At 46.4% G+C, this 26,898-nt stretch overlaps 1 protein-coding gene across 1 annotated transcript; it reads left to right on the top strand.

The window, feature by feature from the left end:
- Positions 1–372: 372 nt before the first annotated feature.
- Positions 373–20,695, top strand: actr1b (actin related protein 1B). The gene is made up of 11 exons (XM_080217128.1): positions 373–515; positions 3,697–3,761; positions 5,274–5,349; positions 5,503–5,628; positions 8,652–8,776; positions 9,757–9,973; positions 11,679–11,771; positions 12,612–12,786; positions 13,435–13,496; positions 13,592–13,632; positions 15,734–20,695. The coding sequence occupies exons 1-11, from the start codon at positions 468–470 to the stop codon at positions 15,834–15,836; spliced, it is 1,131 nt and encodes a 376-aa protein (XP_080073254.1). The 5' UTR covers positions 373–467; the 3' UTR covers positions 15,837–20,695.
- The last annotated feature ends 6,203 nt before the right edge of the window (positions 20,696–26,898 follow it).

The following is a 26,898-nucleotide window of genomic DNA, read 5'->3' on the forward strand; positions in this document are numbered from 1 at the left end:
CACCCATTGGTCGATCTGTTCACCAATCAGAAGGCGCTTCCCCCTTTCACCGATTGGTCGCGTCCTTCAGCCAATGGTTCGCAACGTTTGCCGAGGTGCGGCCAATCGGGCCCGGCAGACTGGGCAGGCGCTGCGGGAAGGGGCGGAGGCCAGCGGTGTTTGAACAGGCGCAGTGAGGAGGAGGTGGCGGTGGAGGGCTTGCGCAGGCGCAGTGAGGATGCCGGCGGGTTATGCCGTGTTTACGCAGGCGCAGTGAGGGGGCTGGAGGAGGCAGGCGGCGTTTGTGCATGCGCAGCGATCGGAGTCAGGCCGTGTTTGCGCAGGCGCATTGAAGGGGTTGGCGGGGCGGTGTTCGCGCACGCGCACTGAGGACGGGCGGTTTTCCCCAGAGTGAGCTCCTGATTGCTGGGGTATTGCAGAGCCTGGAGAGGAGGGGGGAAAATTAATAGAAAGAATCCATTTCCCCGATGGAGTCGTACGATATAATCACCAATCAGCCCGTGGTGATCGATAACGTGAGTATTGGCCCTTGTGGCTGGTGTTCGAGGTGTCCCCGCGGCTGCCAGCAGCCTTTAAAGGGATGGTGCCTGCTCTCCCCATTTTAATTTGGCCGACAGAAAAGGGCAGCCAGTTAAAGTATTGCTGCTATTTGAGCCAAGCACTTTCTCTCCCCCCACCCACCCCTACTTACCGGAGTTTCTGTCAGAGGCACCTCAACCTGGTCGGGATGGGGAAATGCCGAGGAAATCAGAAATACAAAGGGACTTGAGAGACCTTGTCCAAGATTCTGTTCAGGTTAACGTGCAGGTTCAGTCAGCAATGAGGAAGGCAAATGCAATGTTAGCATTCGAGAGAGCTAGGATACAAGGGCAGGGATGTACGTCTGAGGCTGTATAAGACTCTGGTCAGACCCCATATGGAGTATTGTGAGCAGTTTTGGACCCCATATCCAAGGAAGGATGTGCTGGCTTTGGAAAGGGTCCAGAGGAGCTTCACAAGAACGATCCCTGGAATGAAGAGCTCCACGTCTCAGGAGTGGTTGAGGACTCCGGGTCTGTTCTCGTTGGAGTTTAGAAGGTTGAGGGGGGAATCTTATTCAAACTTAGAGGATACTGTGAAGCCTGGATAGAGTGGACATGGAGAGGATGCTTCCACTAGTAGGAAAACTGGAACCAGAGAGCACAAAGCCAGGCGAAAGGGATAATCCTTTGAAACAGATGTGGAGGAATTTCTTCAGGGTGGTGAATCTGTGGAAATTTTTACCACAGAAGGCAGGGGAGACCAGGTCATTGAGCGTCTTTAAGACAGAGATCGGTTCTTGATTAATAAGGGGATCAGGGATTATGGGGATGAGAAAAATATCAGCCATGATTGAGTCTCCCCCACCATTCAATGGGCCAAGTGGTCTCATTCTGCTGTCATGTCTTATTGTCTCATTTCCCATTGAAGAGTTTCAGCTGTGGTGAAAAGCTCAGGCTGTTTGATTTTGATTTGTTTTTAAGAAAACTAAGTAAAAAATGAAAACATTCAACAGGCCAGGTAGTCTCAGAATGCAAAAGGAAAGACGAGCGTTTCAGGGTGGAAGTTAAGAGGTGTCACAGGTTTTTACCTAATCATTAAATAGAATCCCAGCAATGCAGAAGGAGGCTATTTGGCCCATGGAGCCTGCACCAACAACAATCTCATCCCCATAACACCAGGTATTCACCCTGCTAATTCCGCTGATACTGAAGGGCAATTTATTATGACCAATCAATCTAACCCGTACATCTTTGGACTGTGGGAGGAAACTGGAGCACCTGGAGGAAACTCATGAAAACATGGAGAACGTGCAGACTCTGCACAGTGACCCAAGCTGGGAATCGAACCCAGGTCCCTGGCGCTGTGAGGCAACAGTACTAAACATTACGAAATCTGCATATTCTCCCCGTGTCTGCGTGGGTTTTGTCCGGGTGCTCCAGCTTCCTCCCACAATCAGGAAGATGTGTTGGTTTGGTGTGTTGGATGTGCTAAATTCTCCCTCAGTGTCCCCGAACAGGCACCAGACTGTTACTTGATGACAGTGTTAATGTAAGCCTACTTGTGACAGGAATAAATAAACTTTATAAAAGTGCAGAGTCAGGAGAGGGGGGAAAAAAAGAAAGATGAGGTCTGTGATAGCCAGAGTGCAAGGCAATGGTCTAGTATGGGTCGAGTATTCAGTGTTCTGACCAATGAAACCAAGCATGCCAAATACCTTCTTCACCGCTCTGTCCACCTGTGATTCCACTTGTCGACTCTATCTATGCCTGTCATCATTTTATACATCACAATCATGCTCCCCCTCAGTTTCCTCTGCTTCAAGGAAAACAATCCCAGTCTATCCAACGTCACTTCGTGGCTAAAACTGTCCAGCCCAGGCAATATTCTGATACATCTCTGCACCCTTTCCAGTGCTGTCACATCTCACAAACATCAGCAAAAAAGGAAATATGCCCTATGCCTTCTTAACCACTTCATCGACCTGTCCTGCTACCTACAGGGAAGGTAGCAACCTCAGGCTAAAGGGACAATCCTTTAAAACAGAGATGAGGAGGAATTTATTCAACCAGAGAGTGGTGAATCTGTGGAACTCTTTGCCTCAGAAGGCTGTGGAGACCAGGTCATTGAGTGTCTTTAAGACAGAGATTGATAGGTTCTTGATTAATAAGGAGATCAGGGGCTATGGGAAAATGTCAGGAGAATGGGGATGAGAAAAATCAGCCATGATTGAATAGCAGATAGACTCAATGGGCTGAGTTGCCTAATTCTGCACATCTGTCTTCTGGTCTAATATTTTTGGTCATACAGAGGTGATTTATTTTTCCTGTGATAAGTTGAAGGAGGTTGGATACATAGGGCCTGATTTTACTAGCCCAGGGTGGGCGAGGCTCGTAGAACGACGTTCTCCATTGGCCTCAAGTGGGATCTTACGAGCCTCAGGCAGGCGAGATGGTAAAATTCAGGCCATAGTGTATAAAATAACACGTGTTTTTGACTTTGGAGCTGTTGCGTTCAAAGGTTTGTGTTGTTGTGCGTTCACTACCTGAGGCCTGTGTGTGGACGAAGAGTGGTGCGCGCAGGGAGCAGACCGTGTGTGAGTGGAGGAGGGTGCGCGGCACATGTGCAGGAGTTTGGCACTTGGGTGTGCAGGGTGGGGTGTGTGTGTGTGCGGGGTTGGTGCATCTGGCAGGGGGGCTTGTGTTGGTATCAGTGAGGGGCATTGGGGCATGGGTGGGGGGGGGTGTGTGCACATATGTGTATTGTTCATGTCTGTCCAGATATTTGAGCAGTGTTGAAGTCTTGGATGGATTTGGTGTGAACTAAACTAGCCAACAAATTGCTTCACAGTGCAGCGAAGGTGTAGTTATTGTGTTTTAAGGTTCTGCTGACCCCTCCAGACCACAGTGACCAGGCTCAATCCTTCCTCCTCCAAACTGGAGAAGAAAAGAGGGGGAGCAAAATCAGCTCTGACCAGTGTTTATGGATTTAGGTTGCTACATGCCCTTTTGGATATTGAGTAAGTTTGGAGTCGGCTGTGATTATAAGTGTGGTCCGATCGTCTGTAGTAATATATGAATAATGAATACTTTGTTGGGTAAGATGCTGGAAGGCACTTGTAAGTCTTCTGGTACCCTGTCATAACTTGTCCTACCTTCTCTATTTTTCTCTGTCCAGGGTTCAGGGGTTGTCAAAGCTGGATTTGCTGGTGATCAAATCCCCAAGTACTGTTTCCCCAATTAGTAAGTATGTTTGTATACACCAGTCCACTGCATGGTGCAGCGTCACTACTTTGCCTTCCTCTGTATTTACTTGTTTCAGACAAATCTTCACATTCTTCAAGGGACTCACTGCTGCAAGCATTCCTGGGTACAACGTCATTTTATGTTGTAAAGTTTATTTATTTATTAATTAGTGTCACAAGTAGGCTTATATTAACACTGCAATGAAGTCAGTGTGAAAATTCCCCAGTCGCCACAATCTGGTGCCTGTTCGGATACACTGAGGGGAAAATGGCCAATGCACCTAACGTGCATGTCTTTCAGAAACTGGAGCCCCCGGAGGAAACCCTCACAGACACGGGAAGAATGTACAGACTTCACACAGACAGTCACCCGAGGCTGGAATTGAACCTGGGTCCCCGGTGCTGTGAGGCAGCAGTGCTAACCACTGTACCACCAGATGTGGTGGTAAGCACCTGCTGCAAACATGCTCGTTTCCACGTCTTCTTGTGAGCTCCCACATCTGCCTTTGCCTTTTATACGTTCACCGCACACTTGATCCTGTCACTTACTATAGTACAATTGACTGTTGGTTGGAGTTTGAAGTAGTTCTGGTCTTCAGGTCCCTCATAGCTGAGTTAATGAAGTACAAAGCAGTTTGAGCCAGCAGGGGCCAGTGTCCATCCCTGGCTTTGTGCTTTATTTCTCAACTGTGCAGCTTTACCCAGTGCTATAACTATCCTCCTCTATTGAGGAATAAATGAGGGTGCACTTCTCGATCAGGCTGTTGTACTTGGGACAAGTGTATATCTACTGTTTTAATAATATCAATAAATTTTTAAAAATGGGAGTTGATAACACTGGATGCGGGCAAGTGTATATGTGCAAGGGGAGGCAGTGGCGCAGTGATTTTGTCACTGGACTAGTGATCAGGGACCCAGGTTCAAATGCTACCATGGCAGATGGTGGAATTTGAATTCAATACAACTCAAATTAAAAGTCTACCGATGACGTGAAACCACTGTCGATTGTCATTAAAACCCATCTGGTTCACCTTATGTCCTTTTGGGAAGGAAATCTGCTGTCCTTACCTGGTCTGGCCTACACGTGATGCCAGTGCCACAGCAGAGAGTTTGACTGTTAAATGCCCTCTAAAACTTAGTTCAAGGGCAGTTAGCGATGGGCAGTAAATGCTGGCCCAGCCAGCAATGCCCACATACCATGAATGAATAATAAAATCACTGGAGAACAGTCTTCTGTGTCGTCATGGGAAAAAAATTATCCATGAAGTTAAGTTTCCTGTGGAACTGTTCATTGCAAGTTTTAATACGGGTAAGAGAGGGTGGGAGATATGTGAAAGGAAATGGTCTTTAAGTGCTGGTTAAACTTGGTGTCAATGTGCAAATGTAAAATCTAGGAGCTGCTTTGGATTGTGCAATAGTGGGTATCATCCGTTGACACCAGATGGAACTAATCTATCCAAACCTCACCGTTTAATCTCTGAGCTTTAATGGCTTTTCTTTTTTGGATTAGTGTGGGACGACCAAAGCACGTTCGAGTGATGGCGGGAGCATTGGAGGGCGACCTGTTCATTGGACCAAAAGCTGAGGTAATTGTGTTTGTTTCCCAACGTCCGCTTTGTCATTTAAAGGGTCCTTCCTTGCTGAACCAACATCACGAGGCCACAGCAGTGTCACTGAGCCTCAGATCTTTATTTGCGCCTGTTAATTTTGTTTCTCTTCCCTCACCCTGCCCACATCAGGAGCACCGAGGTTTGCTGTCAATCCGTTATCCCATGGAGCATGGCATTGTGCAGGACTGGAATGACATGGAGAGAATCTGGCAATACGTTTACGGCAAGGACCAGCTGCAGACCTTCTCTGAGGAAGTGAGTGATTGGGTGGCAGCGGTGATAGATTTTCATTTTCCCACGATGCTCCCATATGGTAAAATATTCTGTCTCTTGGATGATATCTTTCATTCAAATCCTATTCATGTCTCAGGCTCAACTTTCTCACCTCCATATCCTGAGCATTAAATACAAAATTCTCATCAGTAAACCCACCCCCACCCCCAACACACAGAAAATTACAGCACAGGAATAGGCCCTTCGGCCTTCCAAGGCTGCACCAACCGTGCTGCCCAACTGAACTAAAACCCCCCTGCCCTTCTGGGGACCATATTCCTCTATTCCCATCCTATTCGTATTTGTCAAGATGCCCCTTAAATGTCACTACTGTATCCGCTTCCACTACCTCCTCCGGCAACGAGTTCCAGGCCCCCACGACTCTTTGTGTAAAAAAAAACCTGCCTTGTACATCTCCTTTAAACCTTGCCCCTCGCACCTTAAACCTTTGCTCCCCTAGCAATTGACTTTTCCACCCAGGGAAAAAGCTTCTGACTATCCACTCTGTCCATGTCCCACATAATCTTGTAGACTTCTACATTCCTCAACCTCCGTTGTTCCAGTGAGAACAAATCCAAGTTTCTCCAGCTCTCCTTAGAGCTAACGCCTTCCATATTCGGCAACATCCTGATAAATCTTTCCTGTACCCTCTCCGAAGCCTCCTCATCTTTCTGGTAGTGTGGCGACCAAAATTGAACACTATATTCCAAGTGTGGCCTAACTAAAGTTCTATAAAACTGCAACATGACTTGCCAATTTTTAAACTCAGTTCCCCGGCCGATGAAGGCAAGCACGCCATATGCCTTTTTGACTACCTTCTCCACCTGCGCTGCCACTACCAGTGACCTGTGTACCTGTACAGCCAGATCCCAACATCTTCCATCGAGTTTACTACTTGTCAGCTCTTCACCACCACCCCCCCCACTACTTTTCTCCCAATTTTAATTTCTGCTGTTATCAAGTGCTCTTCACTCACTTATCTCTCCATACAAATGACTGAGCTTTCAATTAGCTGTTGTCACTCTTCCTTCAAAGCTGCCTCAAAATCTTCCTCTTTGACCCTCCCTTCAATCACCTTTTAGTTCCGATCTGACCCCTCGTTCCACCCACCACCAATCAGCTCTTACACTCAGTGTCAGTCACCCCATAAAGATGTTGCATAAATCTAAATTGCCATTTTGACATTGATGTTATAATATGTTCAGATGTATTGGAATTCAGTGTGGGTATCACTCTCTGTTCACGTTTAATTTCCTGCTCCCACCTTGATTCCTCTCTCCCTCTTTCCTTCTGTGCCTGTGTTGAAGCGCCACACTTGTGGAAGGAAATGGGTGCTGCCACCTCTTTGCTGACTAAAACATCTCAAATGTAACGGGTATTTGAATCAGCACCCAACCACAGTTGGACGCTGGTTAGGTTTGAGACGGAGTGTGAAATCCCAGTGGCATCCAGCTACCTCCGCACTTGGCAACTTCTCACCTCGTTCACACTCCATGGAATTGCATCAGTGTAAAACCAGAACCACCTCTGCTTTGAATCAAAAAAGAACAGCACAACCGAGCTGCAAGCTTCCAAGTTGTTGTTGAGAGAGATTGGACTGCTACTGAGGGCTGTGCATTTTGTTGTTGAAGATGTTGGTTGATTAATGTTCTGCAGTAACTTCCCCAGGTCCACTTACCCAATGGATTCTTCCCTGTCTCTTGGCTCAGGCTAAGAATTGAATTGGTGTAAATTCCTGATCCATTGCCTCACAGCAGCTTTGACCCAATCACCCTCACCTTGACCTCGGGTGAAATTCAATCCAAAGTTTCCAGCTGTGAAATTGGGGAGGAATGTGATCACCACAGAGGAGTAAAACCATCTCCACGGAGGCAACACCACAGTTTCCAAGTGTCATAAACATCCACTTATACAGAGTACATTATTTTCTCTTAATTCTGCACCAAATGAACATGTGGGATGTTGGAACGATTGTGCATTATAGCTGATAGGACAGGTTGGTTTGGCTGTTCTTTATATAAACAAAGAATTTATAAGCTCCATCAATACAGGCAAAGTTAAAGAGCAAGGAACTAACTGAGTGTGAAAGGGCAAGAGAAGCCAGTATTGCTCTCCTTTTAGTAGACTGAAGCATCCAGACGAAACCTGCACAGACACAGGGAGAACGTGCAAACTCTACACAGTGACCCAAGCCAGAAATTGAACCCTGATCCCTGGCGCTGTGAGCCAACAGTGCCAACCACTGTGCCACCATGCCACTCCTGGTGATAAGCAAGAGGATTTCTGGTGATAAGCAAGGGTACCAGGGGGTGAGATGAGAATGTTTTGCACTACATGCACTGAGTGAGGGACTGGCAGAAGCAGATACTGGGGTTTCTGCTCCATGCAAGCCTGGACTTACTGAGAAGGGAAGAGATTGCAGGGCTTTGACAAAGCTGAGTGGATTGAGATGGTCGTTGTTTGAAGGAGTTGGCACAGATGCAGTGAACCTCCGGGTGCTCTGGTTTCCGCCCACAGTCCAACAGTGTGCAGGTTAAGTTGATTGGCCATGCTAAATTGACCCTAGTTTCAGCGGGGATTAGCAAGCTAAGTATATGGGGTACAGGGATAGGATGAGATTGTTGTTGTAGGCTCAATGGGCTGAATGGCCTCCTGTACTGTACAGATTCTATGAACCAACTGGCCTTTGATTCGGACATCAATGTCAACAACAAGGATTTGCAGGTCACACACACGACAGCAGAGTGAAGCTCAGTCCACCCAATAAGTATAAATGGATGTTTATGTCACTTTGGAACTGTCGTGCTGCCTGACCTCCAAAGATCTGATGTGTGTGTCAGCTTTTTGTTTCCTGTGAGTGAGGTTGCTATGGGCCGCTGCCCCCTTGGAGCGAGATGGGGATTGTCCTAAACACAGACTGTGACAGGAGAAAGATTACGCCCTTATCATTTATATCCCACCCATCCATTTGGCGACTGAGTGAACCTGATCTCTTTCTGTTTCAGCATCCAGTGCTTCTCACGGAAGCTCCGTTAAATCCGAGCAAAAACCGGGAGAGGGCAGCGGAGGTGTTCTTCGAGTCGTTTAATGTCCCTGCACTTTTCATCTCTATGCAAGCTGTTCTGAGTCTGTAAGTTTCCTTAAAGTGACCTTTAATTTTTGGCATTTCTGATTTATTTGTGGTTTGTCATTTTGAACTGCATTGCAACAGGGAACACCTGATGGAATTTGTATTGAAAGTAAAAACATCGCTGTCTTGCTTGTTTCCAATTTTCTGCCCTGTTCTCCTGAACTGTGTGAGTCTTGTTGGGCTATTGCTCCACTGATAGCCGCAATCCTCTAAGGTTCCATCCATCCAGGCTGTCATCTTGCCAGGCTAGCTATTGGTGAAGGGTGCTGGAAAACCTGATTAAAAACCTGAAGTGGGGATCGGGGCAGAAGCGCTATGTAATTTATCATACCCTCACCCAAGACTGGAGGCCAAATGGAATACTCCCAACTGCTCCCTGAGCTATGCTGGCTAGACTCACCTGATGAAGGAGCAGTGCTCCAAAAGCTTGTGCTGCCAAATAAACCTGTTGGATTTTAACCTGGTGTTGTGGAACTTCTTACTGTGTACTCAGAACAGACCAGAGCTTGACTCTTCAGGCCTTCTTGTGTCAGGTGGCTCCATGGCACCCTAGCCGTCATGCCGCTGGCTTTTTAAGTCACGCAAACTCTGGGGTGGCACAGTGGTTAGCACTGCTGTCTCACAGTGCCGGGGAACTGGGTTTGATTCCTGGCTCGGGTCACTATCTCTGTGGATTTTGCACATTCTCCCCGTGTCTGCGAGGGTTTTCTCTGGGTGCTTCCACAGACCAAAGATGTGCGGGTTAGGTGGATTGGTCATGTTAAATTCTCCCTTAATTTCATGGGGACCAGCTAGAATAAATGCATGGTGTTCTGGGGATAGGGCCTGGGTGGGATTGTAGTTGGTGCAGATTCGATGGGCTGATTGGCCTCCTTTTGCACTGCAGGAATTCTATGATTCTGATTGCATCTTTCCCCCATATTCCTGGTCCCTCACTGTGACCCTGCGTTGTCAATAAATTGCCTCCACCTTAACCGCAGGTATGCCACAGGCCGGACCACAGGCGTAGTACTTGATGCTGGGGATGGTGTCACTCACGCTGTCCCAATCTATGAGGGCTTTGCCATGCCTCACTCAATCATGAGAGTGGACATAGCGGGCAGGGACGTATCCCGCTACCTACGCCTGCTCCTGAGGAAAGAAGGGTACGACTTTCACACGACTGCAGAGTTCGAGGTCGTCAAAACAATTAAAGAGGTGGGTGTGCTGATTTTATTTTCCAAATTCATTAGTTTACACCATGAGGGTGGTCATCGGCAAGGCCAGTATTGTCTGCCCACTACAAAGCGTGCTTGCAAAGGTGCTGTGGTGAGCTATGACCTTCAGCCGTCCGTGTGGTGCAGTGAGTCACATGGCGCTGTGAAGTTGTGAGCTCCAGGATTTGTAATGCAGTAGATGCTGAAGGAGTGGAGATGTCTGGTTCAATCAGGCTGGTGTGAGTCTGTTTGTCTTGTCCTTTTGGGTGGTGTTTCATCTTGGGTTTCAGGGCAAGAAGGGATCTCTTGAAGATTTGCCTCTATCTCGAACATGGCTACCATGGACTATTATTTGTTAAAATAAACATATTATTTCCAGATTTATGTATATTGTTTACAGATCTATCTATCTATGAGGGCGGCAAGGTGACACAGTAGTTAGCACTGCTGCCCTCAGAGCACCAGGGACCTGTGTTCAATTCTGGCCTTGGGTCGCTGTCTGTGTGGAGTTTTCACGTTCTCCCCATGTCTGTGTGGGTTTCTGCCAGGTGCTCCGATTTCCTCCCACAGTCTGAAAGATGTGCGGGTTAGGTTAATTGACCGTACTAAACCTCCCGACACAACAGTCAATTTAACAGGGTAAATGTGTGGGCTTATGGAAATAAGGCTGGGGGTGGGATTGTGGTCAGTACATACTGGATGGGCCGAATGGGCTCCTTCTGTACTGTAGGGATTGTGTAATTCTGTACATCTCAATACTGCACATGAAGGTATACTCCTGCTTCCAACCAGATCTGTCTCTTCGTCAAGTGACATCACATAATGGTTGTATCAGTATCAGATGTTCCAGATGTTGATCCTTTGCTCTTACTCATGGTGGAGCCCTCACCCTTTGTCCAAACGAGTTATTTATTTACTTACGGCAACTAGTGAACTAACCTGTCAGTTGCTTATTTCACTGAGACCACGCCCAAAGTCCAGAAGTCATGAAACCCTCATCAAAAGTGGTTATCCCCGGATCGGTCTCCTTTCCGTAAAACTGTGGGATGATTGAGGGGGAGGGGGACACTGACACTGAAACTAGCAACTCTCCTGGCACCTACTTTAGACCACCCACGTCAGCACCCATCGGTGGGTGCATGTGCTTGTGTGTGCTGATGGTGCAGAGTTTTCGAGCCACGCCTTTGTCCTGTTTCTCCCCCATCCCCATTTCAGAAGAAAAGTGCAGGTAGTGTGCAAAAGCCTGAGCTGGCCCGCGTGACTCAGCTGCTCGCTGTTTCACCTTGGTGGGAGCCAAGCTCATTGCTTTGAACATGTTTACACGATGTGGTGTGAGATGACTCCTCGGATACACAGCTTGCAGCTGCAAGCCTCACACCTGGGACTTGTGCCGTGTTGACAGTTCTTTTTATAGCTATGCCTCACTTCCTCAGTCTGTGATTTCTGTGCACCATTGTACTGGACGAGAGTATCCTTCCACAGAAAAAAAACCCTCATTAACCCAACATGGACCCCTGCCACGGAGACTGAGCCAATTACAGCTGCAAGTTAGGTTACAAATGCAGTCCATTGCAAAGTTTCTGTGCTTTGTAAAAGGCAATGCATCTTCCTCTTCCATACGGATGGTGTGGTGTATTTGCATTTCTGCAAAAAAAATTTCAAGTGCTGTGGTTTGGACAGGCGTTGACCCATTTCTTTCTTTGCAGCGGGCCTGTTACCTTTCTATAAACCCACAGAAAGATGAGACGCTGGAGACTGAGAAAGCGCAGTACACCCTGCCAGACGGGAGCACTTTAGAGGTATTGTTGGAAAGAGACTTGCCGCGACCCAGTCACACAAGTGGTTAGGGAGGTGTGATCCCCTGCATCATAACCTCCCTCCAGTTATATCTACTAATCGTTTGTTGGTAAAAGCAAATTACTGCAGGTGCTGGAATCTGAAATCGAAAGAGAAAATGCTGGAAAATCTAAGCAGGTTTTGGCAGCGTCTGTAAGGAGAGAAAAGAGCTGACGTTTCGACTCCCAGACAACCCATTGACAAAGGGTCATCTGGACCCGAAACATCAACTTTTTTCTCTCTTTCCAGATGTTGCCAAAACCTGCTGAGACTTTGCAGCATTTTCTCTTGGTAATCACTTGTAGGTGTTGCCTAATTTAAATGCAATTCCATAAGCTCTGACAGCCCTTCTGGGGCTCAATTTGAGTGTTCATCCCTCGTGTATGAGCCTGAATGGTGAGCTATTTGATGATGGGGCCAGCGTTGCCAGCTCCTATCTTTTTCCTTTTCTGACTGAGCCCCACACAGCAGAATCATATGATCGTCATCAGCCTGACTGATGCATTATCCTTTCCGTAGCCTGGGGTGGCTGGCCCGACCAAAGTTATCTAACTCGGCCAAGATTTGATCCCGGGACCTTGTGCTGTGAATGCCTTGGCAAAGCACAGGGTGATGCAAACACTGGTTCAATTGATAACTAAATTATCTGTTGATGTTTGAATGCAGGCCATTCTGTGCTGCATTTGGGCTTTATTCTGTAAATAATTGTTAGTAGCTTGAAATGAGTGAACGTGACTTGCAACTGTCCAGTTACAATCTGCGTGATTGCGGAATTTGATGGGTTGTCATTTGGTTGCCTGCAGGTGGGACCTGCCCGATTCCGAGCCCCAGAGTTGCTCTTCAAGCCTGACCTGATCGGAGACGAGAGCGAAGGAATACATGAAGTGCTGGCCTTTGCTATTCAGAAGTCAGACATGGACCTTCGCAGGACGTTATTCTGCAATATTGTCCTCTCTGGGGGTTCCACGCTATTCAAAGGTGCTCGCGAGATGTGCTCTGTCCAGCAGCCGATGACTTTTAGACCAGTGTTTGTCCCTTTTGAAGCAGTGTGGTGAGCAGCAGGTGCTGATTCAAGTGGAGCCTGCCAGAGAGAATTGGATAAATATTTTACTGGGGAGAGTGCAGGGATAATAAGGAAGGAGCAGAGGGCATAGTTCTAGCTCGAGTACTATTCAAAAGTGAAATGCATGGTTCCTCCTGTGTTGCAGTGTTCTGTGATGCTGTTCTAGTATGTTGAAAGGCTGCAAGAGAGCTGAAGAATGGTGCAAAATTTTGCTTCTAATTGGAGAGTTACAGTGAAAGTATTCTTGGTGCAGATACAGTGAGGGTCAGATACATGATAAAGCTTATCTCCAGTCCTGCCAATTTCAGATTCAACCACAAAGGAACACCTGAGGCAGCTTCCATTTCCTCTTCCCTGCCATTCCATTCCCCTCCACCCAGCACTACTCCCTCAAGTAGGTCTGAGGAGAGCTGGGCTTTCCAAACTGATTGGAGCAGACTGCATATAGTTATTGCAGTAGCAGTTTCCAATCCGGTCGGATCAGACAAAGCTCCCACCCAAAAACCACACAGATGTCAAAACACTCATTGGAGAAATTTAATCCAAGTTTCACTGCCTTTCAGGTTTTGGCGACCGGTTACTCAGCGAGGTTAAGAAACTGGCTCCAAAAGACGTGAAAATAAAGGTATGAGTGCGCGTTTTAATTTCCGGCCTGACAGCCAGGTGGAAGAGTTATTGCAATGCATAGCAATTGTTTACAAATTGTGTGTTTCTTTGCAGATCTCTGCGCCACAGGAGAGGCTGTACTCAACGTGGATAGGGTAAGTATGTGCATAAGTTAGATCCAGACATTTGAAAAGGCAGTGATTTACTTTGCGTGAGTTAAGGAATATTGTGGCCTTGGAAGATGAATTCTCTGGCCAGGACAGATTTGAGATTGTGTCAAGCTCGCTCTCTTTTTATCTCTCTCTCTCTCTCTCTCTCTCTGCGTTGTCCTATTATACATTTCCAGGAGTGGTGTCACTGAGTAAAATGCAGTGCAAAGCTCCCTTTAAAGGCCCGTTAAATGTTCTGTGCTCAGCTGCAGCACCCATGGGTCACAGTGAAGCTCCCAGTTCTCTGGCGCAATAAAGCACATCAAACCACACCTCGGAACGTCTGCTGTCAAGCCTACCTATTTTCCCATCTAACACTGTTCGTCCAGTGCCGGGGAGTCTCATAATGGACTGTTTTATACCAGTTAGAATTTGAGTCGAAATGACTCCAACTCCTCTCAGGATCCTTTAGCCATTGGAACACTGTGAGCCCAGCCAGTGGGGCAGTGTCTCACAGCCAGGGGTTTGGTATATGGGGTCAGGGGTAGTGAATGATTTGCTGTTGTCTGCTTGGGTAAGAATCAGTTTCCACCCCTTCGAATTTGAGCAAAATTTACCATTCCGTTTTCAATAAACGGTGCCTTTTATAAATTTCCACGAGCACCCATTATTGTCGATGATTTCACAAATGTTTTGCATTCAAAATGGAAATGTTTGTCATGGTGGCACAGTGGTTAGCACTATTGCCTCACAGTGCCAGAGACCCAGGTTCAGTTTCCGTCTTGGGTCACTGCCTGTGTGGAGTTTACATGTTCTCCCTGTGGCTGTCTCGGTTTTCTCTGGATGCTCCAGTTTCCTCCCACACTTCAGGCACATTTTGCTGGTCCAAACTCCAGCTTCTGGATTAAAATACCCATTGTTGGAAACGAGTGCACACAAACAAAAATAAAGGAGGATTTTAAATAGTTTGATATAAACATTGCGCAAGGGAGCTGGCATCCTTTTCGTTGTTGGAAAATTAAGCAGAAAGGATTAAACAAAAGGGAGATATGCGGGTTAGGTGGGTTGGTCATGCTAAATTTATCCTTCGTATCAGGGGGACTAGCTAGGGTAAATACATGGGGTTACGGGGATGGGGGCTGGGTGGGATTGTGGTCAGTGCAGACTTGAAGGGCCAAATGGCCTCCTGCACTGTAGGGATTCTGCGATTCTAAACTTCAGCTGTTGGCAGGTTTTAATTACTTATTCAAAATTCCCATTGCTTGTTGTTTGGTTTCTCCTTTTTGTTTAATCCTTTTTTAATTTTCCAACAACGAAAAGGATGCCAGCTCCCTTGCGCAATGTTTACATCAACCTCTGTTTGAAATCCTTTTTTATTTTTGTTTGCACGCATTAGTTTCCAACAATGGATATTTTAATCCAGAGGCTGGAGTTTGGACCAGTGAATGTGCCTCAAGTGTGGGAGTTTTTTGTTAGCGAGCACACAGCCTCAAGCTGGAAGCACGCCAACCTTCCATGAGAAGTTTGGTTGAACGTGCCATGGCTCAGCCAAACTTGCCTGCCACCTTTCTTGAAGCCAATTAGTGGTCTACCCCCCCAGAGGAAACCCATGCAGACACAGGGAGAACCTGCAAACTCCACACAGACAGTCACCCAGGGCCAGAATTGAGTCAACTTTATTAGTCACAGGTAGGCTTACATTAACACTGCAATGAAGTTACTATGAAAATCCCCTAGTCGCCACACTCCGCCTGTTCGGATACACTGAGGGAGAATTTAGCATGGCCATTTCACCTAACTAGAGCATCTTTTAGATTGTGGGAGGAAATTGGAATACCCGAGGAAACCCACGCAGACATGGAAAGAACATGCAGACTCTGTGCAGATAGTGACCCCAGGGCCGGAATTAAACCCGGGTCCCTGGCGCTGTGAGGCAGCAGTGCTAACCACTGTGTCACTGTGCTGCCCAGAAGCAGCAGAAAGAGCTCGATGCCCCTTTAGATGTTATGGCTGCCTGCTGTGCCTTAATGCTGTTGAATCACCTGGGTCCACGATCTGCTGTTTTTTTTTTCAAGTTCGGTTTCTTTGATTCCCTTTCTTCCCACAGTGGATCCATCCTCGCTTCCTTAGACACATTTAAGAAAATGTGGGTATCAAAGAAAGAGTATGAGGAGGACGGGGCGCGTGCAATCCACCGGAAGACATTTTAACGATGCTGGAACCCGTGACGTGCTGCTGTGTGAGCTTCGTCTCCTGTCTGTACAACATAACCATGCAGAATGAGTAATGGACAAGTCATATGAGAAATTTTTGATGTGTATGAAGAGAAGGTTTGGATACCACTTACCAAAACAAACATGCTCGATCTACCCGCGTCAGGGTTTGTGTATATTGAATTATGCAGTTCGACTTCACTGCTGGAGGGGACAATTTTAAGTCAATGGCTGGCATTGGTTTCGACCCGGCCATTTACAAAGGAAGCTGTCTGCACTTGTTCAGTGAAGGAAATTATGTAATTTAACATGTTTGACACCCTCACCCCCAGCTCCAAACCGTGTCCCTCCCCCTCCCCCTCCCCCTCCCCGACAGCCCTCTTTGTAAATGCACAGGGGCACAGGTATTTTGCTATTGAGAAGGTCTTATTGCTTACAGCTGGGCTCGGAGTGCATGCGCGAAGTGGAAACCTGTTGGGGCCAGAGTTCTGTGTCCCTAGGCGTTCCCACCTACAGAGAAGACTGGGCTGAATCTTCCCTTTCTAAACAGCACAGTGGAGCTGTGCACAGCAAACGGTTAACACGTTTTAAACACAGGAACAAGCACTTTATTTGCAGTGGCTGGGTTGGGAAGGAGTTGCCTGTCTTGAGGATCACTTAACTATAGTTGCAGATTTAGTCTGAATAAAATTATTGGAGGAATATTTAAAAATTGGTAATTACTCTTAGTATCACAGTGTAAATAACTATTTCGTTTCTTGGTGAAAATAATAGGTGTTGAATTGTAATAGCTGTTCTTCATTCGGAAGAGATAATCATTGTGTTTCCAATTGGGAAATTTTAAAATTGATCTGATGTAGCAGTTGCAAACCAGACTACCTTTTGAACACAGACTTGGTGGCTCAACGCAGCTCAATACTGGCCTTTGTGGCCTTTCGTGGAAAAACTGACTTCCGATGAATTGTTTGCAAGAGATCAGCCTCATAGCTTAAAAGGGGGAAATTTGGTTTGGAACAGTTGCTGCTCTGAATGTGTTTGTGAAGCACAGGTGCACTGGGGGTCTAATGAGGCTTGGAGTTAAATCTGCAGCACTTGTAATCAGGTCTCCCCTCTACTTTGAGCAGCTTGCAGATCAAATGTCCCTCCCTATTTGTGGCTCATGAGTTATAGATTATTGTCTGCGATGGGTATCGGCACATCACAGTTGCTATTCCCATCAGCTGATGGTTCAAGTACTGTAGGACACGAGTTTTGGGCAAGAGATGTGCAGGGGCGATGTGACGGACAACTTGTTTTCCGCAGTGAGTGATAATGACCTACAGATCACCAGCCACGTGATGGTGGAAGTGGAGAAAAGTAATGATTTCAAAAAGAGTACTTGAGGGAAGTGAACTTGCAGGGTTACTGGAGTGGAACAGAGGAATGAGAGTGTCTGGATCACTCGGCAGACGCTGACTCGATTAGTCTCCTTCTATGCCAGAAGGACTGTGTCTCCAAAAACCTGGGCTGGAATTAGGAAGCTGAGTTATCATCGTGTCATAATTACCATAATACAAGAGTATGGGTCTTAGTGAAAATAGCCGTGAATAAGACAAAAGCAAGCAGCTGCAAGTGCTGACGATCTGAATTAAAATGGCCAGTCAGTCTCTGGAGAGAGAATCAGAGTTAGCCTTTCGGCTCAGAATTGGAAAATGTTGGAGATGGAACAGACCTTCGTCAGGCGCAGAGGCAGGGAAAGGTGCGGGGAAACAAAGAAGGAAAGGGGAAGTTGAAAAGCAGGAAGGGGGTGAGAATGAGACAAGAAAATAAAGGATACCAACAGTTAAATCACTCTTAGCTGTTGCTGTCGAAAAATGAGAGCAGCGATATGATGTGAAGTGGCTGGACTCCATGAGTTCAGAAGTCTGTTACGAAAATACAGGGGAACACAGAAAATAAGAGCAGAAGTAGCACTGCTGCCTCATTTGGCCCTTCGAGCCTGCCCCACCAGTCATTATGATTATGGTTAATCATCCAACTCAGGAACCTGTTCGAGCTTCCTCCCCCCCACTCCACATTCTTTGATTCCTTGAGCACCAAGAACGATTCAAATGCCTTCTTGAATACAAAGAATATTTGGGCTGTGGTAGCGAATTACACAGGTTCACCACTCGGTGATGAAATTTCTCCTCGTTTCACTCCTGAATAGTTTATCCTGTATGCTCATGCTGTGACCCTACTCATGATGGCATTTTACAGATCTGAGATTCCCTTTCATCTGCTAATATAATCCTAACCAACTCAATCTCTCCTTATACATCAGTCTTGCCATTCCAGGAATCAGCCTGGTAAATCTTTCCTGCACTCCCTTGAGAGCAAGAACATTCTTCCTCAGATAAGGAGACCAAAACAGCACACGCTTCAAGAGGTGTGGGCTTACCAAGGCTCGATATAATTGAAGCAGGACATCCCTGCTCCTGAAAGTGAACACAAGGTGTTGTACCTTAATCCTCAAGCTTAATTGGGACATTACAGGAGGAGACCAAGCACAGGTTGGCTGACCACTCTGCAGAGCATCTTCCTTCAGTCTGCCCATATGACCCTGAGCTTCCACTTGCCTGTCTTCAATTCTCCACCCTACCCCACTTGGACTTTTTTGACCTTGGCCTCCTATGCTTTCCGAATGAAGATCCGGCTGAGCTCAAGGACATAAGCACTTGACAGCATTTCCAACTCATTGAATTAAACAATTTCAGGTCATCCCCTCTGCCCCGAGTATTCAGAACATGAGCCATCAATGCTCTTTAGCTTCAATCACCTTGAGTCCCTTCTTTTGTTTCAGTTGTCCCAAGGCCATCTCCCTTTCACTTGCACAATCATGCCTTTTGTGATTTGGCTGCTTCTACCTTCTGTTCTATCACAGTCCTTTACTTTTATTCTTCATATGCACCATTCATATCTTTGCTTGCCAGGAGTCAGTTGGATTTCCCAGTTGTGATGATCGGCCTGACACCTTTCTCCAGAAATGGTGTTGGACCAGATGAGATTTTCTGTTTTTTTTTCACTCCAAGCAGTTGACAAGTCTTGTATCGGAGGTCAAGAGTGATGCCCACATAGCAGCTGCTCTGTGATAAACTGAAACCTACTGCTCATTTGGCAAAGTGCAAGCTAAAGCCCACATTCTGGTGCAGCATATCGACACACTGTAGAGGGATTCTGTGACAAGGCATTGCTTGGGATTTTGGGTCTCTGCAACATGTTGAATAATCCTGCTTTATGCATGCCATGCAGGAGAGAGTCACAAGTTGCTCAGCTGATTTTAGTCATTGTTCAGACAAGTGAGAAACCCCAAGATTCATTTGTCAACTTTAAGCTGTCCTTCTGCCTCCTGTGACTAGGTTGGGGGTGGGTGTATTGTAATTTTGAAATTCTGTTGGTCTTGTAAGGATAAATTGGGGGATTGTTGTGTGTTTGGGGGTCTCCTGTGTCACTCGCCGTTGTTGGGTTGGTCATCCATTCTGAGGAGCTGCTGCTCAATTCAGCTGTGCCTTGGAGGACTCCCCTTCAAGAAGCTCTTCCTCTCCGTGGCAGTCACATAGTGCCTCGCTGTGGCAGTGCAGCTATTAGAGAACATGATGCAACAGGTTCTACAAGATAGGAGCAACAAACAATGCAACGTAAGGTCATCTTCGTCACGGCGCTTATTTGCACTGTTTTCCACTAATGTAATTCTCAAGATGAAGACTAAAGAAATATTGGCATGTGTTTGTCTTCTGTCAATCAGACGATGCTCCATGAGTTTTTGTTCTGAGAGTCAGGAGTCCCAAAGTTTACTTCAGACTTGAACGTTCAAGAAAATACTTGCTGAGGGTGATCACTTGCCTTTCCAGCTCTTTACCCTGTGCACACATACAACAAGCAGCTGGTGGTAGTTGCCCCTTGAATAGTATCTGCTCTTGGTCTGCAACTCCTTGAGCTTCTGGACCTTTAATCAATGAGAAATTAGCAGATATCTGCCATAACCACCCTTTCTGACCAGTTGCAAGCATGAGGATGTCAGTTGAGTTGTTGACCAGGTTGTTGATTTCTACTCAAGTGGTGGCTAACATGATCTGGCACACATTAGGAACTTAGCACATTGAATAACAAGGGTGGTACTCATATTGTGCATTGCAACAGCTGGGATTATTGACCTTGCTTCCCTGCCTCATGTGTGTTTAAGCTGGTTAATGCCAACCTGGTAAATTGAGAGCGAAAACCAGGTGTCCACACTTGCCCTGTTCAACATGCCTTACAGACAAATAGCCGTCAAGTGTTGTAGTTGATCTCAGTTGGAATTTCAAAGTGAGTTGCCAGTAAGACTTGGCAATGGGAGGGAAAAGTTCAGAGAAGGTTCTCATTCCTGATCAGAAGCTGATCCGGAGCTGGAGGCAGCAGTGCTAACCACTGTGCCACTCCCTGATCAGAATCACCTGCCTATTCATCTGGAATGTGTGATGAAGAACCTACCACTACTCAGTGCCCAGACGCTCAGATGGAGAATAGGCCACTGGTAAGGTATCAGAGGTCTCTTAGAGGCCATGTTTGAGCGTGAAGTCTTTCTTAAGCATGTGTTGGGGCAAGAGTTAGATGAAGTAGCACTGAAAACAGTTTTGATTTTCTTTTATTTATATATAAATATCAACTTGATGAGAATTTAATGGTCGATTGAAGAATTCTGATCCCTATAATTTTGCCCCTCTCCATCAAAACATGTCGGTACTGCAGTGCCTTTAACATTGTTCAAAGAGGTGTGGAAAATCTGGGATTAAAACTGGCACCAGTAAGGTTTACCTCACGTGTATTTAAAATAATATAAATAAAAAGCATTTAAATTAGACCAGTGTGACCTCTTGATGTACTTCAGTGCTGTCCATGGAATCATTGCAAATAAAATTCAATTTTTCACCTTAGTGTCCATCCTGCCTCATCTGAATTAAGATATTCAGTCCCTTTTTTTTAGGAGCATGGCCCAAAACCCTTCCATTTGATAAGTGACTGAGCCATGCACACCAGAAGGTCAGTGGTTCCCAACCCTGGGCTCCAGGCAGCTGGTCTCAACACTGGAGTTTGGCGTTTACTACTAAGGAATGCAGACATAGAGTCATCGAACCCTACAGTGCAGAAGGAGGCTATACGGCCCATCAGGTTTGCGCCTACCACAATCCCTCCCAGGCCCTATCCCCATAACCGCATGCATTTACCCCAGCTAGGAGTGGACAATTTGCATAGCCAGTCCACCTAATTGGCACAAGTGGAAGCACCCTGAGGAAACCCACACAGAGAATGTCTGTGTGGAGTTTGCACAATGACCCAAACGGGGAATTGATCCAGGATTCCTCGGGTTGTGAGGCAACTGTTTGAACCACTGTGCTATCATGCTGCATTGTCCAGGCTTCCAGGGAGAACTCGTGGGGAGAGGTTAAGACAGGACATTGGTCAATCACTTCAGAGAGCAGTAATGAACATCGGAAGGGGGCTGATCTGTTTAGCCTCTGGGAGGGGAGATGGTGGCACGCTGTCATCCAGAGGCTCAGGTTAATGGTCTGGGGCATGGGTTGGAAAGCCACCATAGCAGCAGGAGAAATTTGATGGATCTGAAGCATTATGCAAGGTTTCGTGATGGTGACCATGACCACATTCATTAATTGTTATGAGATCTGGTTCTCTAATCCCTTTTCCAGGAAGAACATCTGACCCACAGCAGTGTGGTTGATTCTGAACTCTCTTTTGAAATGGCTCAGCAAATCAATCAGTTCGAGAACAATTGGGGATGAGCCTTGCCAGTGGCTTGGAAGAAGGAGGAAAGTAACCTGGCACCCCATTTGGTGAGACTGTGACTGACATGTAACCCCCAAATCGAGTTGGCTGCAGCTCAGTTGAGGGTGGGAAGGTGTCTTCTGCTTTTCCCACCTTGGCTGACTGCCTGTCCTGTGGGTCTATGCTTTAGTTTGTAGGGCCAACTGGGACAAGGTACAGAGAGTGACTGGAGCTCTCTGCTTTCATCATCAAGACGTGAGGTGTGAAACTGAAATGGGGCAAGCTTTGTGCTGTTCAGGTTGAGTCAGAGATTTGAGAGTTGGAGAAGTGTGTGGTTTGTTCACCTAAACACTGGTACTGTTACGTCACAAACTTCAGTTGACTTTGTTTAGCTACAAAGTGCTTCGAAACGTTAGATTGTGCAAGGGGGGCACAGTGGTTGGCACTGCTGCCTCACAGCACCAGGGACCTGGGTCTGATTCCCGGTTGCGTCACTTTGTGTAGAGTACGCACGTTCTCCCTTTGTCTGCATGGGTTTCCTCCCACAGTCCAAAGATGTGCAGGTTAGGTGGATTGGATATGCTAAGCTGCACCTGAGAATCAGGGGGACTAGCTGGGGTAAATGTGTAAGGGGATAAAGCCTGGGTGGGGTTGTGCAGGTTCCGTGGGCTGAATGGCCTCCTCACTGTAGGGATTCCATGGAAAAATGCAATACAAGGTGAGTTCTTCCTGAATTATTTTATTGTTGATGAGCTCAGGTAAGAGGCTGGTGGTGACGAAACCAGAATGTATTATTTGTGTCGTGTCAGATTCGCGTTTCTCACTGCGGGAAAAAGACCAGGCTTGGAAGAAAGTTCCCACACTGAAGCAGTTGGTAAGTCAGACTCTGAGGAGGAGTTAGTGTTTCAAATGCAGGGAGGCAGAAGCAGGTGTATTTAGGAGGAGCGGCAAAGATAGGTAAAGTTGCAGCAGTGTGCCAGTCACAAAGCTGAGGAAATAGTTCCAACAATGGAACTTGAGTCAGTGGAACCTCGTTCCGTCAGCTGAGTGCTGAACTTGATGCCAATTTGGGAAAGTGGGAGTTCCTCAGCACTGAAAAATGGAAAAACATTTGTTGTTAATTGCCTCCAGTGCGGTCACCAGACATGCCTCCTTTTCACCTGCTTGTTAAGATGAGTGGTGTGCAGTGCTAGGGCGTGGGAAAGACTGCTGCAATAATGTGCCTCAGCCCAAACCTCAAGACAATACACCCAACCTCAAGTGTTGACTTATTTCTGGTTCCCATGCCAACTGTCCTGTTCCTGGGTGATCCGTGGCAAGTTCCAAGGTAGAAAGTGAGCTCTGATCTTCCAGCAGCTCTCTTGCTCCTGATTGTCTATTCCAGAATTTGAGCGTAAATATCAAAGCTGACGCTCCATTCACACGGAGCAGGGACCCAGAGCTGGAGGCAGCAGTGCTAACCACTGTGCCACCATGCCACCCTTAAAATGAAGAACAAAACTACTGTAGTACTGATGGAGGGCTGTGCTGTCAGAAGTGCCTTTTTTCACATGAGATAAAACGCCTGTCTTTTTGTGTGGATGCAAAAGATCCTGTAGCGCTATTTCAAAAGGAAAGCAGGAGAGTCCTCCCTGCAGACCTGACCAACGTACATTCCTGCACCAGCATCGCCAAAACAGATGAACTGGTTATAATCTCACTGCAGTTTACGTGAACTTGCTGTGAGCAAATTGGTTACTCTGTTACATACACTGCAACAGTGACCACACTGCAGTCGGACTTCATTTAGCTACAAAGTGCTTTGAAACATTAGATTGTGAAAGGAGACACGGTGGTTAGCACTGCTGCCTCACTGGGCAGGGAATTCCACAGATTCACAATCCTTTGTGTGAAGAAGTTCCTCCTCAACTTAGTCCTAAATTTGCTCCCCCTTATTTTGAGGCTGTGTCTCCTAGTTGTAGTATCACCTGCCAGTGGAAACAACTTCCCTGCTTCTAACTTATCTATTCCCTTCATAATCTTCTGTTTCTATAAGATCTCCCCTCATTCTTCTGAATTTCAATGAGTATAGTCCCAGTCTACTCAGTGTCTCCTCATAAATCAACACTGTCAACTCCACAATCAACCTCGTGAATCTCCTCTGCACACCTTCCAGTGCCAGTATATCCTTTCTCAAGTAAGGAGACCAAAACTGTACACAGTACTCCAGGTGTGGCCTCACCAGCTCCTTATACAGCTGCAACATAACCTCGCTGTTTTTAAACTCCATCCCTTTAGCAATGAAGGAAAAAATTCCATGTGTCTTAATTACCTGCTGCACCTGCAAACCAACTCTTTGAGATTCCTGTACAAGGCCACCCAGGTCCCTCTGCACAGCAGCATGCTGCAATTTTTTACCATTTAAATAATGGTCCTTTTTGTTGTTATTCCTACCAAAATGGATGACCTCACATTTATCAACATTGTACTCCATCTGCCAGACCCTCACCCACTTATTACATCCCCCTTCTCATCCTCTAAAGGGCCAGTGTTAACTTTAGCCACTCTTTTTTTCATTTGATATATTTGTAGAAACTTTTGCTATCTGTTTTTATATTCTGAGCTGGTTTACTGTCCTTTACTGAAGGAGTGCTGCACTGTCAGAAGTGCCTTTGGTGGCTGAGACCCTATCTGCCTTCTCGGGTGAATGTACAACGTTGTTAGGAAAACAAAGTTAGTTCTAAGGGATTTACATTTGTATCGGTAAACATTAGAAATAAGGTGTAATCTCATATGGAATTAATGTAACCTTCCCATGCCTGGAAAGGTAAATCTGTAGTTAAATTCATGCTGGACAAAGGTGTTTGTATGTGTGGGGGTTGTTAAGTTCCAGCTATATTTCCATTGTGTTTAGAGAGGGCTGTGATGTGAAGAGTAAATAGCAGTAGCAAGGCCACCTTCCTTTTCTCTTTTTATTTTAAACTGTTAAAAGTTACTGTCTTTTGAGGCAGTGTTTCATTCTGGCATCTTCCCGCCTACTAATAACATCAACTGGGATCTCAACAAGATCCCAGACACTACTGCAAACAAGAGCAGAGGGATTATCTTAATTTGCCGACTGATATTTTATCCATCTGTTAGCATTAAAAAGAAGATGGCTTCTCTTGTCATTTGTCACATTGCTGTTTGTGGGAGCTTGCGTGCAAAAATTGGTTGCTGTATTACAGCAGTGACTACACCCTTAAAGTGCTGAATTGGCTTTAATGCACTTTTGGATGTCCTGTGGTTGTGGAATACACTACAATACCAATCCCCCTTTTCACCTTCAGTGTGTGTTGAATCATTGTGGCCATCATCTGGTCAATGTGGGTGAGACTTGAACCTGGCTGCTTGAAACATCGCTGCAACACATTGCATCTCTCTCTATTGTCCTTGTTTGAAAGATTTCCCATTTCAGGTTTGTGATAATTAGTATGTTAGACTTCAACATGTGCCCTTTGCTACAATGCCCTTTATTTATCATTTCACTAGTCCCTCTCATTTCTCTGTGCATTTTCTTTTGCACGCCTCACCCCAAGCAGTCAATCTCCATTTGTTTACTCAAGTTGCATTTTTAGTTTCTTCTTTCAACGTTTCTTTCACTGCTATATCCCTGTTTCCCTGACTGTTTGGACTCTTGATTTTTATCTCTGACCCAAATCTTAGCCCTCCCCAAGTGCAGCCCCGTGGCCAGACCCGCATCGGCTTGTTCGCATTGCTCGCTATCACCTTTTCTCAGCCTGTCTCCCAGAAAGTGGGAAAGTCAAGGTGGTTAAAAAGTCTGACAACACCAGGTTTTAGCCCAACCCATTTATTTGATAGTACACTCACAAGCTTTCGAGGGGACTCCCTCTTCGTCAGGTGAATGGAGAGTTCTGGCCTCGGACAGAGCATATAAAGCACAGGCAGTTTAGAGATTACTGGTTAGAATGCGAATCTTTACGCCTAACCTGCTGTTAAGGGGAGGGGAGGGCTCCCCTAAGGGGAGGGTGTTAAACTGGGGGAGGGCTAGATACAACCGGATTAGGCAGGATCTTAAAGATACGGACTGGGGTAAGCTGCTTGATGGCAGGTCGACGCTGGGTATGTGGGAGTCTCTCAAGGGAAAACTAAAATCTTTGCAGGAAAGGCACGTGCCGGTCAAGAGGAAGAATGGGAAGGGTAGGATTAGAGAGCCGTGGGTAACTAGGGATATTGAGGACCTGGTCAGGAGGAAGAGGGAGGCGTACATTAGATCTAGGCATTTGAGGACAGAGATAGCGTTAGAAGAATACAGAGAATGTAGGAGAGAACTTAAAAGGGGCATCAGAAAGGCAAAAAGGGGCCATGAAATGGCTTTGGCGGGTAGGATTAAAGAAAATCCTAAGGCATTTTACTCCTATGTTAGAAATAAAAGGATGGTTAGAGGGAAGATTGGTCCTCTCAGGGACAGAGGAGGGGAACTATGCTTGGAGCCTGGGGGAATGGGGGAGATCCTGAATGAATACTTTGCGTCGGTATTCACGCAGGAGAGGGGCCTGATGTCTGGTGCTGTGCTTGAGGAGTTTGAGGATCCGTTGAGGGATATAGTCATCACGAGGGAAGAGGTGTTGGGACTTTTAGACAGTATAAAGACGGATAAATCTCCAGGGCCTGATGGCATCTATCCCAGGCTGTTAAGGGAGGTGAGGGATGAAATTGCTGGGCCTCTGACGCAAATCTTTGTCTCTTCTTTGGACACAGGTGAGGTCCCAGAGGATTGGCGCATTGCAAATGTAGTACCGTTGTTTAAGAAGGGTCAGAGGGATAACCCAGGGAATTATAGGCCGGTGAGCTTGACTTCAGTTATAGGCAAGCTAATGGAGAGGATCCTCAAGGATAGGATGTATGAACATCTGGAGCACTGCAATCTGATCAGGGATACGCAGCATGGCTTCGTTACAGGGAGGTCATGCCTTACGAATCTAGTGGAATTTTTTGAAGAGGTGACAAAAACGGTTGACGAAGGACAAGCCGTTGATGTCGTCTATATGGATTTCAGTAAGGCGTTTGACAAGGTCCCTCATGGTAGGCTGATAGAAAAGGTGAAGGCTCATGGGATACAAGGCCAGGTATGTAGATGGGTGGAGAACTGGCTTGGGAGGAGGAGACAGCGAGTAGTAGTGGAAGGCTCCTTTTCCAATTGGAGGCCTGTCACCAGTGGTGTGCCGCAGGGCTCGGTACTTGGACCTCTTCTATTTGTGGTATATATTAATGACTTGGAAGAGGGGGTAGGTGGTGTGAT

The sequence above is a fragment of the Carcharhinus amblyrhynchos genome, chromosome 34 (assembly GCF_965287045.1).
Source record: "Carcharhinus amblyrhynchos chromosome 34, sCarAmb.v2.hapA, whole genome shotgun sequence".
Taxonomy (NCBI): Eukaryota; Metazoa; Chordata; class Chondrichthyes; order Carcharhiniformes; family Carcharhinidae; genus Carcharhinus; species Carcharhinus amblyrhynchos.

What these genes read in the sequence shown, in the direction of transcription:
- actr1b (XM_080217128.1), top strand. Translation starts at nt 468, where the DNA reads ATGGAGTCGTACGATATAATCACCAATCAGCCCGTGGTGATCGATAAC. An exon ending in AAGTACTGTTTCCCCAATTA is followed by an intron (nt 3,762 to 5,273) that starts GTAAGTATGTTT and finishes TTTTTGGATTAG; the next exon opens with TGTGGGACGACCAAAGCACG. An exon ending in CAGACGGGAGCACTTTAGAG is followed by an intron (nt 11,772 to 12,611) that starts GTATTGTTGGAA and finishes GGTTGCCTGCAG; the next exon opens with GTGGGACCTGCCCGATTCCG.